This window comes from Periplaneta americana, chromosome 13, assembly GCF_040183065.1.
Source record: "Periplaneta americana isolate PAMFEO1 chromosome 13, P.americana_PAMFEO1_priV1, whole genome shotgun sequence".
NCBI classification, from domain to species: domain Eukaryota; kingdom Metazoa; phylum Arthropoda; class Insecta; order Blattodea; family Blattidae; genus Periplaneta; species Periplaneta americana.
This window is the reverse complement of record NC_091129.1, coordinates 110,713,069-110,728,911: the sequence shown is the minus strand read 5'-3', so window position 1 is coordinate 110,728,911 and position 15,843 is coordinate 110,713,069. Positions and strand designations below refer to the sequence as shown.

The 15,843-nt window shown below is 33.4% G+C and overlaps 1 protein-coding gene and 1 long non-coding RNA gene across 3 annotated transcripts in view; one reads left to right on the top strand and one right to left on the bottom strand.

Annotated features, from left to right (window-relative positions):
• The window catches only part of LOC138712258 (uncharacterized), a 14,378-nt gene extending 6,001 nt beyond the window's left edge, over window positions 1-8,377 (top strand). The window contains exons 2-6 of the mRNA XM_069843837.1: window positions 683-813; window positions 3,354-3,404; window positions 3,968-4,087; window positions 5,609-5,825; window positions 7,618-8,377. Coding sequence (XP_069699938.1) covers window positions 689-813; window positions 3,354-3,404; window positions 3,968-4,087; window positions 5,609-5,825; window positions 7,618-8,178 — 1,074 coding nt within the window. The 5' untranslated portion in view covers window positions 683-688 and the 3' untranslated portion in view covers window positions 8,179-8,377. The remainder of the gene's footprint in view (window positions 1-682; window positions 814-3,353; window positions 3,405-3,967; window positions 4,088-5,608; window positions 5,826-7,617) is intronic.
• A 1,136-nt stretch (window positions 8,378-9,513) lies between these two features.
• On the bottom strand, window positions 9,514-15,640 carry LOC138712260 (uncharacterized). 2 transcript variants are annotated; one of them, XR_011335682.1, is made up of 6 exons: window positions 15,148-15,640; window positions 14,036-14,184; window positions 13,685-13,935; window positions 13,297-13,422; window positions 12,838-13,045; window positions 9,514-12,549 (listed from the first exon to the last, which is right to left on the bottom strand). It is a non-coding gene; the product is annotated as an uncharacterized lncRNA (long non-coding RNA). The 2 variants fall into 2 exon arrangements; XR_011335683.1 differs by having other exon boundaries at window positions 13,297-13,419.
• Between the last annotated feature and the right edge of the window lie 203 nt (window positions 15,641-15,843).

Sequence of the window (15,843 nt, the reverse complement as noted above, 5' to 3'; positions counted from 1 at the left end):
CTTAGTTGAATTCAATTAACATTGAACTTAACGGAACCAATATGCCTTTGAAATTACTTATGACTTAGGCCTACTGAAGAATCATAATTTAATTTAGTGAAAGATAAGTAGTATCTAAGATCACATATCTGCTGCTTTTAACATACATGCCTACAACCATAAACAAATTGCCATAAAATCTGAGGCTGGTATACATAGGAAAGGATAAAATAAATAGGGAAGTCTGAGAGGGCTGTGGTCTTTACTCCATTTTATTATTTCTCTTAATGATCTCTTAAAGATTGGAGCGATATCCATCATACTGGAATCAATATCCGAAAAAAATGTCCTTAAACGTACCTTACTCTATTATTTGTAGGTAAATGATCAGTCTGCTAAATCTGAAGGTCTTCAAAGAAATGCACAATTTACGGCAGTAACTGTACAGGTTAGAGAGTGATCAATTTTGTCGTGCTCTTCGAGACGCAAGACAATTGGGAAGGCCATTAACGAGATCTTTAGAGACCATACAGACTACTCAGTTCTAATACTAAAAGGAATAGGCTATGTATTGAATAATTTAAAGTAATTTGTATATCAGTTCTTGAAGTCTAGTTACAGTAAGTACGTGAAAAAAGAGACATTGTTACGAATGTGATTCTGAATAGCCAGAAATGGATAATAAATGCAATCTTCGTTACAGGTCAAAATGGAGACACCTGAGGCTCTGACGCTGTCGGAGCAGAAGCAAAAGAGTACTTTGTCCGCTAAGAAGAACAAGAAGAAAGACAAGCGAGTGCGCACTATGTTTGCCTCACCTTATAATCCCTATTGGTTAGTGCAAAATATTAATATTACATTGTTACAATATTTGTTGAATTATTGATCCATGCAACATCAGCTTTCCATAGCAGACACGAGACTGCAAGTCTTTGCAAATCCTATATAGATTTTGTTAATGTGGAATAGTGTTTTAGGTTCATATTTTTAGAGACACTTCTCTTTCTTCATTAACCATTCCACTAAGATTTCATAATAGTTTTACTAATCCATTCCTCTTTGTAAAAGAGAGGACCTCACTTTACTTTTGGATTCCCAGAATACTAATGCGACGAGTGCGATTTCTGAACTGAGGGAAAAGACAGAATAATTATTTAAAAAATCGATGTCTTGAAGATGACACATTTCATTACACATTTTGTGCATTTCACAAAAATTCAGTTCTTTACCATGTTTCTAATTATATTCCACCTTGTAATTTATTTTCTTGAAATTCACGAGATATATGGAAGTAAAATCGTATACTGTATGTCCAGATAAGATAAAACTCCATTTCTTACATTGCACACAAAAGAAGATATCTGACTTTAATTATAATTTTCTGTACTATTTCCTAACTATTGCTCTTCTTCATTTATAAGATTATTCAGTTCTACGATCCATATTTATAGAATTAAACTATTTCAGGAATGCAGCCTTCTTATCATTAACAGCATTTTTAATTTCCCTGTATATATTTTAGGTGTTGCTACGTCTAATTTCCTGTATACCAAGACTTTTATGTGCAGCTTTCTATACTGACTCGCAAAGGTTAATTCAGTCGATTTCAACATGGCTTACTCTTGGTTTCATTTGCAATTTTCATCTGTCTGCATGTAATTTCCTTATACTTTCTTGTTCTGAAAGTTAAGCTTTGAATTAATGGCTTTATATTTTCCTTCTATTTTGTAATTTATTTTTCATAAATTTCCATGTAACAGGTCTTATATTATAATCATTATGCTATTTACGAAAATCTATGTTTAAAATGTATTAGTCATTTAGGTAGCAGGTAGCCCAGTTGGTAGAGGAATTGGCTACGGACTGGAATGTGCCATGTTCAACCCTTGGTACTGGCGGGATTCTTCTCAATGCTAGACCTTCCAGAATGTCCTGGGGTTAAATTGTGTACTGGGTCTTTCCCAGAGGTGAAAGGTGATCAGAGTGTGGTGGTAACATCACCATCTCATTCTAGTGCTGAGGTCATGAAAGCAGAAAGCTCTACCTCTAAGTTCCTATGTGCCTTCGTGGCTTGTAAAGAGCATACCTTTAACTTAGCAACATTTTGCATAGCCATTTGGTGTGGATTGGGCATGAAATTAGCTTGGGTTAGCAGAATATATATATATATATATATATATATATATATATATATATATATATATATAAGGTCACAGTACTGGATCAGTAACCCTCAATAGCATCATTGTCAGTATCGTTATGAGGCTGAGTGGACCTGGAGCCACCATCCAGTAGTGAACCTGAGACCTTCCAGACTATACATACAAGATTTCCCTTGTTAGACTTAATTTTTTATCTGAAAAGTTTTCAATTGGAAGTGTAATTACTTAAATAATAACTCTGAACCTAGTAGGCATAGGACATTATCACAAAAATAAAGTTCATTTTTCAGGAGAACAGATTAAAGTCACATGCCTTTAAACAAAATGGGACATAGTGTTATTTTAAAGAGGCAGATTTGCTTTATTTTATTGAGATTGAACAATGTTGTATACCATTAGAATGTAAAAAAGTCGGACACGATTATTGTGAAAAGTATATTTTCAGAAGAATTATTGGACGTAATGTCATATATTTACATAATTAATTTCTCCATAACATATCTGCGTGGTAATATGCTGCATACACTATTTCATTTTTCATTTTATCTCAAGTAATAAAAATAAGTTATAGCTCAAGTAAGAAATCAAAAGAAGTTAGATTTGATTTCCCATTTTATATTCTTTTCTTTTTCATAGGCGTATGAAGTCAGTTAATTTTTAGTAAAAATGATTACATTTCATATATGCATCATTCCCATTTATATTGATCCCTAGGTATTGAATGTAAACAAAATCTGTCCAGTAGTTTAGAAGAAATCACTATACACTTATTCAGAATATAAACTCCTCATTCACAGAAAGTGAAATCTTTCCAAGTTCTACACGTGGGTAGGCACCTACAGATATTCATTAATCAATCATTTATTTTCAGCCATTTGGTATAATACAATTCAATTGGCAATGTCAACGTCAATGTAACAATTACGAATATTAAAATCAAAGAGTCCACCGCTGTGGAGTAATGGTCCAAATCCTTGTATATCTTGACTGGTCTATTAGTAATTTTGGGTGTCTTTGACTAGCAAATTGCAATTTAATTTTTTGCTGGCAGCCATTCTTTTAAGTCATGATACTTTTTGTTTATAATTGGTATCATGAGAGTATAAAATGGTTATAGTTAAAGAAGGAGCTATTGATATGTACAAATCTATGCTTAAATGTGACATTAATTGCCTGTAATTCTGTTTCATGTGTGAATCATTTCTGTTGCAGGCCAGTAGTGGAGGAAGATGATGCAGCAGAAGTGAATCAGTTATTGTCAAGGTAAACTTAAGTTATACTAAAATGAAGACATTTAAAACTAAAAAGGCTATTCGGAGCCAATAAGATTACATGGCACTACTGGTGTAGTGGTGTATTAAAAATAGTGAAGGAGATGGAATTATTTCAAGTATTTCTCTCCAGATATTGGTTATCTCTTGAGGTAATGGTGATGGCAACAGTAAGAGTGAAAGCAATCTATTTCACGATACATGCATAGCCAAGTGTCTGATTGAAAATTTTATTGTATGAAATCATAGTGGTTGTACTGTTTGACAACACTGATCTTAACTGAATATAAATTAGGAAAAACTTTTAATCTGTTCATGACGAGTGTAGAAAGGAGTTAAAGTTGGTGGTCAGACAAGTTGGTCAATAGTGGCAACAGTGCTTTCAACACATGTGAAGTTTGACAGTTGTCATGCATCTTACATTTTTTACCTATCAATTCTTGGTTATACAGGTGATTTTCAATAAATATCTTCAGGAACTTGACAATCCTCACTCCAATAAGTCTTGCTATCGTATTTAAAAATTGAATAACTTGTAAATTGGATGTGTTTTAGTGCTCTGGAACCAGCAAAGAAGGCAGTCATCAAAGTGAATTGGTCAGAGCTGAAGAAGCTACCATGTGCACAGCGTCGTGAAGCAAGAAGGAAGCAGCAGGGAGAGTCTCCTGAGCTGAGGTGAGTTGTTTCATCTTCAAGACGTAATCATGTGCAATGGACTGTGTAAAGGAAGGACACTAAAACTCGTTTAACAAGAAACCACTTAAGACGTTTTTCCGCGTAAGATGTCAGAATAATTTTGTACCAAAATTCCCTATACAATTAAGACCCACTTTCCCTTTTAATACGTTTACATTTGATTAACAAGTTTCCTAATTTAAGAAAAATGGATAATTTTTGTGGTTCTCATTACGATTCTTAAACAAAAATTACGTAGGAGTCTTGTTTTGAATTTGCTGCAGAGACCGAATTGCAGTCAAAGAAAATATAAATTATCAACACTTGAGGCACTGTCAATACTTGCAAAGGCATGGAACTCTATCAGCAAGGAAACCACTGCCTATTGCTTTAAGAATGCTAGATTCAGTAGAAGAGATGCTGCTGCTGATGATGATGATGATTATAGTGCAGGAGTAAGCCCTGATGTCTGATCCAACATCCAGAGACAAACTTCGAATCAGCTCGACATTCAGTGAATTCATTGAAACTGACGATTATCTTCCGTGTGGGAAGTAAGATATAGAGCAGCTATACAGTAATATGGAGGTAAATCAAAACGAAAAGAAGAAAAGGAAAAAAAAAATGACGTGGGTGACAGAAAACCACTGCCAACATGTCAGGAGGTTATGGAATTTTTTTACATTTACGACCATTTTCTTCGAAGATTTGTCAGTATACTAGAGCATCTCACAAAAAGACTGAAAACTAAGAGATTATAACAGCCAACCTCTATAAAAAAAAAGTCAAACAAACAACAGATTCTTCAATAAGTTAGATTAGTACATTGTAGAATAAAAGATAATTGAATGAGTAGTGTCCTGAAGGAATGTACCAGCTTCCATTATAATAAGATAAAATGTATACTTAAAATTTATATTTGTGATGATTTTGTGTTTTTTTTTTTTTTTTGCCCACTTCACTTGTGTGATTCGGGTTTTGCATACTGCAGATAGATGGCAGGAATATGTTCCATTTTCATGTTGCATGCCACTTTGGTAGGCTACGTTATGCATTCTGTGAACAGTTAAATGTCGTGTACTAGGGTGAGTGTATGTGTAAGTGTTCGTGTGAATGGGTGAGGATTATGATGACGAATCATTATCAACAGTCACATATGCCTTATCATCACTGCGGAGAGATTTGGGATTTAACCCAGGAATATTGGTGATTAGCAGTTGTGCATCACCATCTCTCCTAGTCCCGAGGTAGAAATTTTACAGGAAAATTTCTGGCCCTGCCAGGAATCGAACCTGGGCTGACTAGTCTGAAGGCAGACGCGCTACCACAGAGCTAACGATAACTCGGCAGACTGATGAATAATATAATAATGAATAAATTATAATTTCCAATACTAAAATTATGGATATTGTATGATACAACCAATTTTTGAAGGTCTCTCTTTCAAGTTTTCCTGCTTAAAAAGTTCAATTTATTTATTTATTTTTTAAATATCTCAAGAGTTTTCATTGTATCTTGCAGGAAGTCGTTGCTACTTGGTGTGAATGCTGTGACACGTGGCTTAGAGACGACGACAGTTGGCTGCGTGCTGCTGGCCCAGGATGCTGACCCCAGAGTGCTCGTGAGCCATATTCCCACGATGTGTGGCATGCAGGGAGTGCCTGTTCTGGTGTTGCCAGATCTCCGCACTATCTCCAATATATCATTGGGATTTTCCTGTCTTGCTTTGGGTATCAAGGTACTCTAACATTCATCATAATATATAGTTTATGGGTCTTGCCAATCGAGATACTTACTTACATGCTGGGTAAAACGTTTGGGCATGGATAAAATATAAATGCTGTACAATGAAAACTTGTATTTATTGCTTGATATTTTATGAATACTCTCTAGAATGGTGAGAGGTTTGTTTTTTGTTGACCCTCAAACCCATTAGATTTCATTGCAACTACTATTTTGTACACAACACAAATTATAAAGTGAAACTAATTCCTACTATGTATATTTTAACATCCCAGACGTGATTTCTGCGAAAACTGCAGTTATCTCCACTCTGAGATGTGCACTGACCATGTATTATTGTGCATCCGGTGTTCTTCACGAAACTCCAAAGAAATCAGGTAGGATCGTGTGGTGCTTTTGAAGGCAATGAAATTGGCCCGCTATGACTGCATTGGTTGGTATTAAATGTTTGCACGGCAGAGCTGTTTCTGTTCATAATTACTTCAGAATTTAATTGGAGCTCACTGCCAAAACAGCATTAGTAACTTCTACTGTTTCAGATACATCAACATGTGGCTTATAGATGGATCCAGTTTCTTGAAATGTGTGTGACCACAGCATTTTTGACTTAGTGAATGAATGAATATTTGTATTCTTTCTTGTGAATTGGGACTATTATTTTTTGTTTTCAATCTTCTGGTATAAATTTTTCTGATCATATTTTCTAGAGTACTCTATAAAATCATTATTTATTTATTTATTGATTTCAATCAGAATTTTATTTTATTCATACCAAAACAGATTACCCTATATTATAATAAAAATATTCTGTTTCTGTCATAAGTATTATTATATCTAGAAATTTTTTACCACAATACAAATTACCATGTGAGCCAACTAAGAATGAAAAATATTTAAGAATTAATTACGTCTTCTTCTTTTTGAAAGAAATCATAATACATTTCCTATCGTGGTCAGTAAGAAGATCCATCAGTGTATTTTTAAATGAAAAAAAAAAAAGAAAAGAATTGCGGGTTTCATTGTACGAGGAAGTAGATGTACTTCATGTAAAAATTAATGTTTCTGTGAAATAGATAAAGATATAGTTCTATATCCCAGCTGATCATTACTTTGTTATCCCTGGTAATTTATGTCACCATGATAGCAACTTCGAAGGCCTCTGGTACAAAAAAAAAAAAAAAAAAAAAAAGAAAGAAAGAACATGTAAATTCAAATATTTCGCTTGTTAACAATCTTCAGTGTGTAATGATATCTTCTGGTGCACTTGTGTGAGTTGAAGATGAATGTGACTAGGTTAAGACCAATTGAGAAGGACCAATGACATTATTGTTTGTTTTGAAGTGCTTTTTACAAATTTGTTGGCAGCCTTAACAGTATGAAACTGTCAGTTTGTTAGTTGACCCATGTTAACACATCTATATATGGTTGACGAAAACCTTCCTGGATTCTGCAGATTGACAGTGTTAAGAGTTCTGTTCCTTATGTAGAGCACTTCTAATGAGAAATTCATTACCCCAGATCATGAAATATAACATAATTGAATTTTGTTGTGTGTGGGATGATTGCTTATTTTTTGTTTTATTCCGTGATTAGAATTTTTGTTTTAAAAAATCCGTCACTTTTTCTGCATAGAGATACAGTACATGTGCCTCAGATATAACAGCAAGTGCGTAACAGATTTCAAAGAATAATAATCTTCGTGACTTTTATCTGAAGACGATGATAAAATTCATCCTCTGATTTCTGACGAGTAGCATTACATACACCTATGCAATGCTTTGTTGCAGAAATATGCCCTCTTCTCAGACAGCAGCCATTTTCACTCGCTGTTCAATGTTGTGTCCACACTGAGTAAGAAGATTCCTTTGCCAGAACCACTGCCATTGTTCCATCATGCCATGACGCATGATTCAGACGAAGAGGAGGAGGAGGAAGAAGAGAAGACACAGCCTCCTGTGAATGCTAAGGCCATGCAGATCAGTCAGGATGTCTACCTGTACCGCACCTCCAAGAAAGAGAGAGTCTTTGTGCCTGGAAAAGACACAATGGCCAAAGAAGGAGACATCATTCCTAGGAAGGCATCATCATCCCAAGTGTCTATGGACTTCATATCACTTGATGAAGACAATAGCACACCTGCCTCTTTGATTCTCTGTGTAGATAAGACTTCCAATGTAGACAAAAAGAAGTCAGCCTTACCTGTCAATGGAGTAGTAGGAAATAATCCAGTGGTTAACAAGAGAAAGATGCAGCATCCCGAATTGCATTATCAACCTCTGAGAATGAAACAGTTGTTTCCTAACCCTAAGAAAGTCCGTCGGAAGGAACTCCAGAAACAGAAAAAGTGATAGTTTGGTAATCTAAAATTTATTTTTGATTCCGAATTCACAGATAATATTTTTTTTTTTTGCATTTGTTTACTAACGTTGACTGTTATATAATGTTAAATTCAATTAACAGTATACCAAATGTTAGAGGAGTTGTGTACAGCTGTATCTTAGTTGCTGTCATCTCTCTACAAAATATATCAGAGTTGGATACTGAAAACTTTGTGATGGATAGAGCATCTTTGGGGTAGGTTTTTTCTGATTTTGTGGTTAAAAAAAAAATAAATAATAATAATAATAATAATAATCTGTGGTGCTACAGCCTTTTAAGGGCCCAGACTGACCAACCAGCTCCTGGCCTTGCATCCACATGCTGAAGCAGAAGTGGACAATCATCCAACCAGAATGGAGATATCGTATGGTTGCCACAATGATCTGCCCAGCTGTTACAGCTGGCTTTCGTAACCGGATTTCACTTCTTTTCTTAGCTTCCAAAGTGTATCACAATGGTGGGTGGGCACAGGTTCCATACTTACATACAAATGGTTTTTAGAGAACCCGAAGGTTCATTGCCACCCTCACATAAGCCTGCCATCGGTCCCTATGCTGAGCAAGATTAATCCAGTCCTTAGCATCATATCCCACCTCCTTCAAATCCTCAGGTCTTCTAATTAATATAGTGAGGATCACGTAAGTTCAGTTCCCAAACAGCAAATATTTCCGTCTTGTCAGTGTTGCCAACTGTTACCAGATATCACCACGTGTAGTAAAATCACGATCCTATGTACTGAATGACTTCTTTACTCACCGTACTTTACCTTTATGTTGGAAGGTTATTCTGAATAGTTCCAATAATTTGTAATATATTTTCGTAGGCGAACTATATGAGAAATGGAGGAAATGAATCACATTAGAAGTGTATTGCTATGTTCTATTCTTTTATTCCTTTACATTATTAGTATTAGCATTAATAGGTTACTAGACGTAAATATACAACAAAGTATAGTATATAATATTCAAGAATCAAATCTGTTCCAAGACCAATTAAATTATTGTCACTTCACTTCAAAGATTCCAGTGTACATATACTGTACTGTACTTCCTAAAGGTAGATAAATTAATAACCAATTGACTTTTGGTTGGAATTCGAATGAACTTCTGATTATCTTTTGAAATTAGTAAGGAAATGGATAATACAAATAGGCTAAAACTGAAATAATAATAAATCAACTTACAAAAATAATTTTGGTCCTTAAAAGCCATAAGTAATTTCACTTCTAGATACCTTTTTAAAGATTTCATTTGTTTGTAAATTGCTTAGTAATGTTAGACTTATTATTTCTGCAACTCCACGTCTGTCATTGAAAAAATGTATGATACATAACTGTGAAGTCTCTTTTTGGCTCTTGTGTCCTAAATTTAAATAAGAAAAAACAAATGATTCAAGAAATGTGAGCTGGTGAAAATTAAGTACTCAATTAATAAAATAATTACTACCAAAAGAGTATTTTATTAATTCTATACAAAAGATGGATTACACAGAACAGATGGCCAGAAATCATAGATTTATACACAACATACATCATGAAACGATCATCCAAAAATGCTTTTTGTACACAATAACATCTTTCAAACGAAGTGAAATAGCCAATAAGTTCAATAAATATTACGCTAATAAGTAATAACTATAATTAATAATTATCTACAAGCTGTAAAAGGGAATAAAATAGTATATTGTTGAAATTAGGGGGTTATGGTTTATTACGTGTATTTATAATTTTAATTACTTTATCTACATTTAATTATATTTTAATTTCTATTAGATTAGTTGGTGGTGTGGTTGTTAGTTTTATCTGTATACGTCAGACTATTAAGGAAAAACTGAAAGAAATATTAAATCTACAATCTACTTTATATAACAATATTTAATCAAGAACTGAATATTACTATTAATTTAATAACATAAGACCCAAAACATCTCCAAGTCCAGACAATACACATGCTGATTTTCTTAAACATGTTGGCAAACAAGCAAACTCACTACTTTTATCTTGTAATCTCATCTAAAATACAATATCTGTCTGGAGAAAATCTATCATAACATCAATTTTGAAAAGCAATTATTCAACTAATATCTTTTCGAGTTATCGACAGATACCACTTACCAGTATGATAGCCAAAATTATGGAAGAGATGATTTCATAGATTGAATTGCTTCCTGGAATCTAGTAACTAACTTCCATCTTATTGAGTTGACTTTAGAAAATTACATTCAACAAATGGACAGATTTTAAATTTTAATCAAGATATTAAAGATATTTTAAACAGAAAACAAAACACCTTAGCAATTTAAATTTATTTTCAAGGATCATATGGCTCTGTAGATATAAATCACTTAAGAAATTGCAAACTTAGGGTGTCCATGATAAAGTGTTACACTGGGTCATTGACTTGATTATTTGATTCATTGTCACAAATATGTAAATAGAGACAGATTCATCTGGGCTTCCCACATTGTTGTTTTCAGGAATACATTTTCCAATATTAATGTCGATGGTCTAACTAAAGAGATAGATCTTATGATAATCTCATCATTTGCAGATAATATGATTGTCTAGAACAAAAAATCAAACATTAATAAACTGAGCCAAAATCCCAACAGACTTTTTGACTCTACTTGGAGAACTCAAACTAGCTCAATTAAGGGAAACTTTACTAATAAAACACAATCCCAAGTTATTTGAAAATGAATAGTATATAAGTTAACTTTAACAGATGATGTTAAGAAATGTGATACTTCTCCAGACATTTTAAAAATCATTAGAAACGATAAATGATCTGGTCAGTGAGTGACTACATACAGTATTTTTTATAATGGATCCTGTTTACCAAGCTATAGATGTAGTGGTGTTGTAGTACAATACCAGTATATTCCCTTTTAATGGGGCAAACACTTGTTTGCCCCATTTTAACCGTGACAATGCTTTTTAGTTCTTTTAAACGTTCTGGTTATTGTATTGTGTTTGTGTTTAGTGAAAGGTTTTAGATAAGGGCGCAAATAGCCATAGTAGCTGACGCACCCTTTTTAAACGCCACTAACTAACTAACTTCAAACACTGACTAATTTTGATAGTGAAAATTTAGATACACTTTTAAGCTTACAAAATCTCCAGTATCAACTTCATAAATGTGAGAAGGCTGTCATATTATCAGATTCAAAATCAGATATTCTTGCTACAGTATTGGACGTAACAGTAAGAAATCTCAATATTTTATAGTGTTTTAAAATTTTAAGCAAAATGGTCGAATTACATCGACGACTGGTACTTCAGTGGATCCCTGAACTTCATGGAGTGGGAGGTAATGAGGTAGCAAAATTACTGTAAGGTTATCTATACCTGCATCTTACCACACTGTTAAAAGAATAACAGAATCAGAACATGACAATGTGGTAACAAAAATGGGAAAGATTCTAAAGCAAATGAAAAAATTGCAATAGGCCATCCGGCATTCGCTCCACAATGGAGGAAAATCCTCAGAAGAAACTAACTAATCAGACCAAATGGGGGATCCAACCTACCCTCGAGTGCAGCTCTGAATTTGCAGGCCAATGAGTCTACCGACTAAGCTATATTGGTGGCTCTACTAAAAATATGAAGTACATGGCACTCAGATTATTAAATTGACAAACCTAAACAATTATTCATCAGTTAAGCTATAAAATATAATACATAGCAAGCAAGTTAATTCAATTTAAAAGTATAAACAATTCAATCAGCTGAAATATACAGAAATTGATAATACATATCATGCAAATTACTTCAAATTACAAGCATAAACAATTCATCACTTGTGGTATACAGCCTACTATTTAATTAACAACACATACAATTCATCAGTTAAGCTATAGGCCTACAGTCTACTATTCAATTTACAGCATATATAATTCATCAATTAAGCAAAACAAAAATATAGTACAATACATAGTAAAAATAATACACCTAATTTAATAACTGAACTTCTATGAAAATCTACAGTGGCAGTACTCATATTATCACAGGCCATGATTGTCTCAAATATTTACAAAGAACTGATATTTCAGAATCTCCCATGTGCCATTTCTGAAATCTCAATGAAGATATGGATCATTGTCTTGACTGTCCAACTTTACACAACTTTCAATCATCCGGTTAAATATTGGAGTGCAAGATAACAAATGACATCAACTGCTTAACACTGGGCATCAATCAACCAACAACTTCATTACATTAAGGGGGGAAAAAGCTGAAAGAATTAATTGTATATAGACACAACACATAAGACAAGGCCGCTTCAGGACAGTAACTGGCAAGGCTCTGTTGTCTTAGGATTGTTATGTAGATTCAATTTCACCTGAAAGAAAAAAGTAGCATCTATAAGTATGCCTAATCATGAGAAATAAGAGAAACAGTTACAGTAGTAGTAGTAGTAGTAGTAGTAGTAGTAGTAGTAGTAGTAGTAGTAGTAGTAGTAGTAGTAGTAGTAGTAGTAGTAGTAGTAGTAGTAATAATAATAATAATAATAATAATAATGACTGTAAAGTATGGAAATTAATATTGCTATGTAATATCAAAAGGTGATATCACACCATCAACTCTTATCATTTAGTACAACAAATCTATTATATTCAGTTGCAATCACCAGTAGCTGTTCTTTCCTCCATTTTGTTGTTGGCTGATTTTCCACAAGTCTGCTATGATATGCAGCACTATCCATGACAATAACGCATTGCCCTAATGTTCTCAGGTCAACAACTGTGTTTGCACCCACTTCTCAACTACAGGGCCATTCATAGCACTATGGTAGTCCTGACGTTTGTTTCAATTGCATGAAAACATTTAATCAGCACCTGCAATAAAAATTATACCTGGGCATATAATTACGTCACATGAATTCACAGCATTTAAATAAAGAAAATAAAACAAATTTATTCTTTTATTGCAATTACAACACATAACAGAACATAACATGACATGAGATCCTCTTTGGTGAAAGGCTTTCCCACGTTTTTATTTAGTCACCAATTTTTATATTTTTGTACCCTGATTTAAAAAATTACTCTTGCTAAATTTATGTAAAATATAAATCAATATAACTTACCGAGTATAAATCCACCTTTCGTTCCGGCATCTGATCTTCCACCCTCATTTGTTGGTCTACGAATAACACCATTCATGTCACTGGAAACGTCACCTGGTTTATTCCATGACTAAGTGGGTGATCCTACTTAAAAAAACAGAGAGAGAAAAGCAATTCACATTGAAACTCTAAGAGACACTAAAATTTTAAACACAGGAAAACCGTTCAAGAATTTTATAACTAACCTCTAGTTATAATATGAAACTATTAATTGCAAAACATGTTGTTCCCACCTGAACTCATTACTAGTAGCCTATACTAATTGCAATTTCATATTCCACATAAGTGTTAACCTATTTGTTAGTAAAAAATTCAATCACTCAATGTCTCACAATACATTGAAATTTACCATTCATAAAAATCCAAGTCTCATCCAAGAATACTACGGGTTTAGGGTTCTCACGCTCCACATTTCTTATATACTCTCTCAAAAACGAATAACATCACTTTCTCGTACATGTGTATAAGGATCCCCTTTGCTCCATAGAAATATCATCTCTTTCAAAATTTTTTTCACTGATGATAAGGATCCTCTAAATAAATATGTTTCATAATTATCATTCATATGTTCCAGAACTTTTGCTGCTGTTAGTACTTCCCCTGTAACAATAAATGAAAATTATGCCATAATTTTATACATATGACTAATATCAGAATTACATTCCATAAATCAACATAATAATTCCTGTAACTTCCCTACCTTTATGTAACTTGTCATAAATAAATCTCGCAATTGCATCTTTCGTAAAATCATCAGCATCAGTCACTGGATGTTTACGTAGTCTATGTTTTCCTGGTGTCACAAGTGGGGTCCCCTTTTATCACTTTTCTAGCAGTAGTAAAGCCAAGCTGCAATAACAAACAATAACATAACACTTCTAAAAATTGTTATATCATAAAATTCATGCATGATACCAGCCATATGAATAGAAAATGATCAACATGTTAGGTTGGGTCTATGATAGGTTTAAGTAGGCTAATATTTAGGTAATTCTCCAGAAAAGCTGCATCAAAGAAGGTATAATTTTATTTTGTTTAATTGATTTCTGTAATATTTACATAGCGATGAACACGTGGTTTTAGTTCACAGCCACAAATACATTCAGCACAAAAATCCTTTGACACTTACCTGTATATTCTAATGCATTGTTGTAGTCCCTCCCTCAAACTTGTTACTAATTACCAATATAACATGCGAGAGGTCCAGGACGAAGAGAAATGGTTAGTTTCCCAGTAGTGCATCCTCGTCCTCTCGAGTGTTATATCTTAACAAGTACTTTGGATGGGGTAGCTTTTCTGAAGAAACACCATATTTAATGTTACTTAGACCACTCATGAATAAATTATTCAGCCAGAGTCAACGTTCCTATGCTTTATAGAGTATGTTATATAGTTATTATATAAAACTGAATTATTTTTAAGCACCATGACAGGCCAACATTCATGTAATATTTGCTGGAATATCAAGTTAATAATTACAATATGACTTGTATTTTCTTCGGCCGATGTGGCATGTAAATTGTGATCTGAACGGTTAATTTAATACCAAAAGAGAAAACTGGAAATTTACTTTCGTGCTGTTTGATTATTTGTTCGTCTAATTTGTAAATGTATTTAAGCTGTCACCTACTGCAGTATTACAGTATCTTAAATGTTACAGTATCTTACAGTTTGGCAATATGAAAATCACTGACTTAATTAAATATCTAGGCCTAACCTAAAATTTGTTTTGTTTGACCACAATCATGAAATTATTAGTACAAACTCCTAAAACTGAATACCACTTTGAAATGTAGGCTTAAGAATACTTACTCCTAATAATTTTGCTATTCTGGTTGTAATTGCTGTCTCCGTTAGCATAATTCCTTCTTCATCATCTTCTTTCTTCAACTCATTATACATGTGAACTACAGATTTCTGAAGCGTACTCTGAATGCCACACATTTTCTTCCTTGGAGGAGTCACTGCCACACTATTTAATTTTTTTTTACATTGTAATAAAAATCTAAACACGAAAGAAATTAATTAAAATGTGAAATAATATTTCTATCGATTACCCACGTGCATTATCACGCCCAAGTATATTATATTTATTCGTACTTATCTGACTATTCTTGAATTTATAACCGCAACTCAACACATAAAATAACCAAAATAACTATTATGTATTAATATTAATACTAATATTAATTAATTATTAAAAAGTTCGAATTTCACTACCTTCCAGTAACCGACTCAGAAACCTAGTGCTATTACATTTTCAATAACGCCAGTACTGACGCCGCTTAAATAGAGTACCACAGCAACACCAACATAACAGGTTACAAAAACACTATCAGTTGTATTTGTCAGTACCGAAATTCGAAACGAAGTTGGCAAAGAAAATTCAACCTTCAAATTAGAAAATCACCATGATCCACTAGCATATGCAGTAATGGGGGAAAAATGGTTAGGTTTCACCCTTAGGGTATCAAGTTACCTGGTCTTCCCTATAGCTAGCAATTGTCG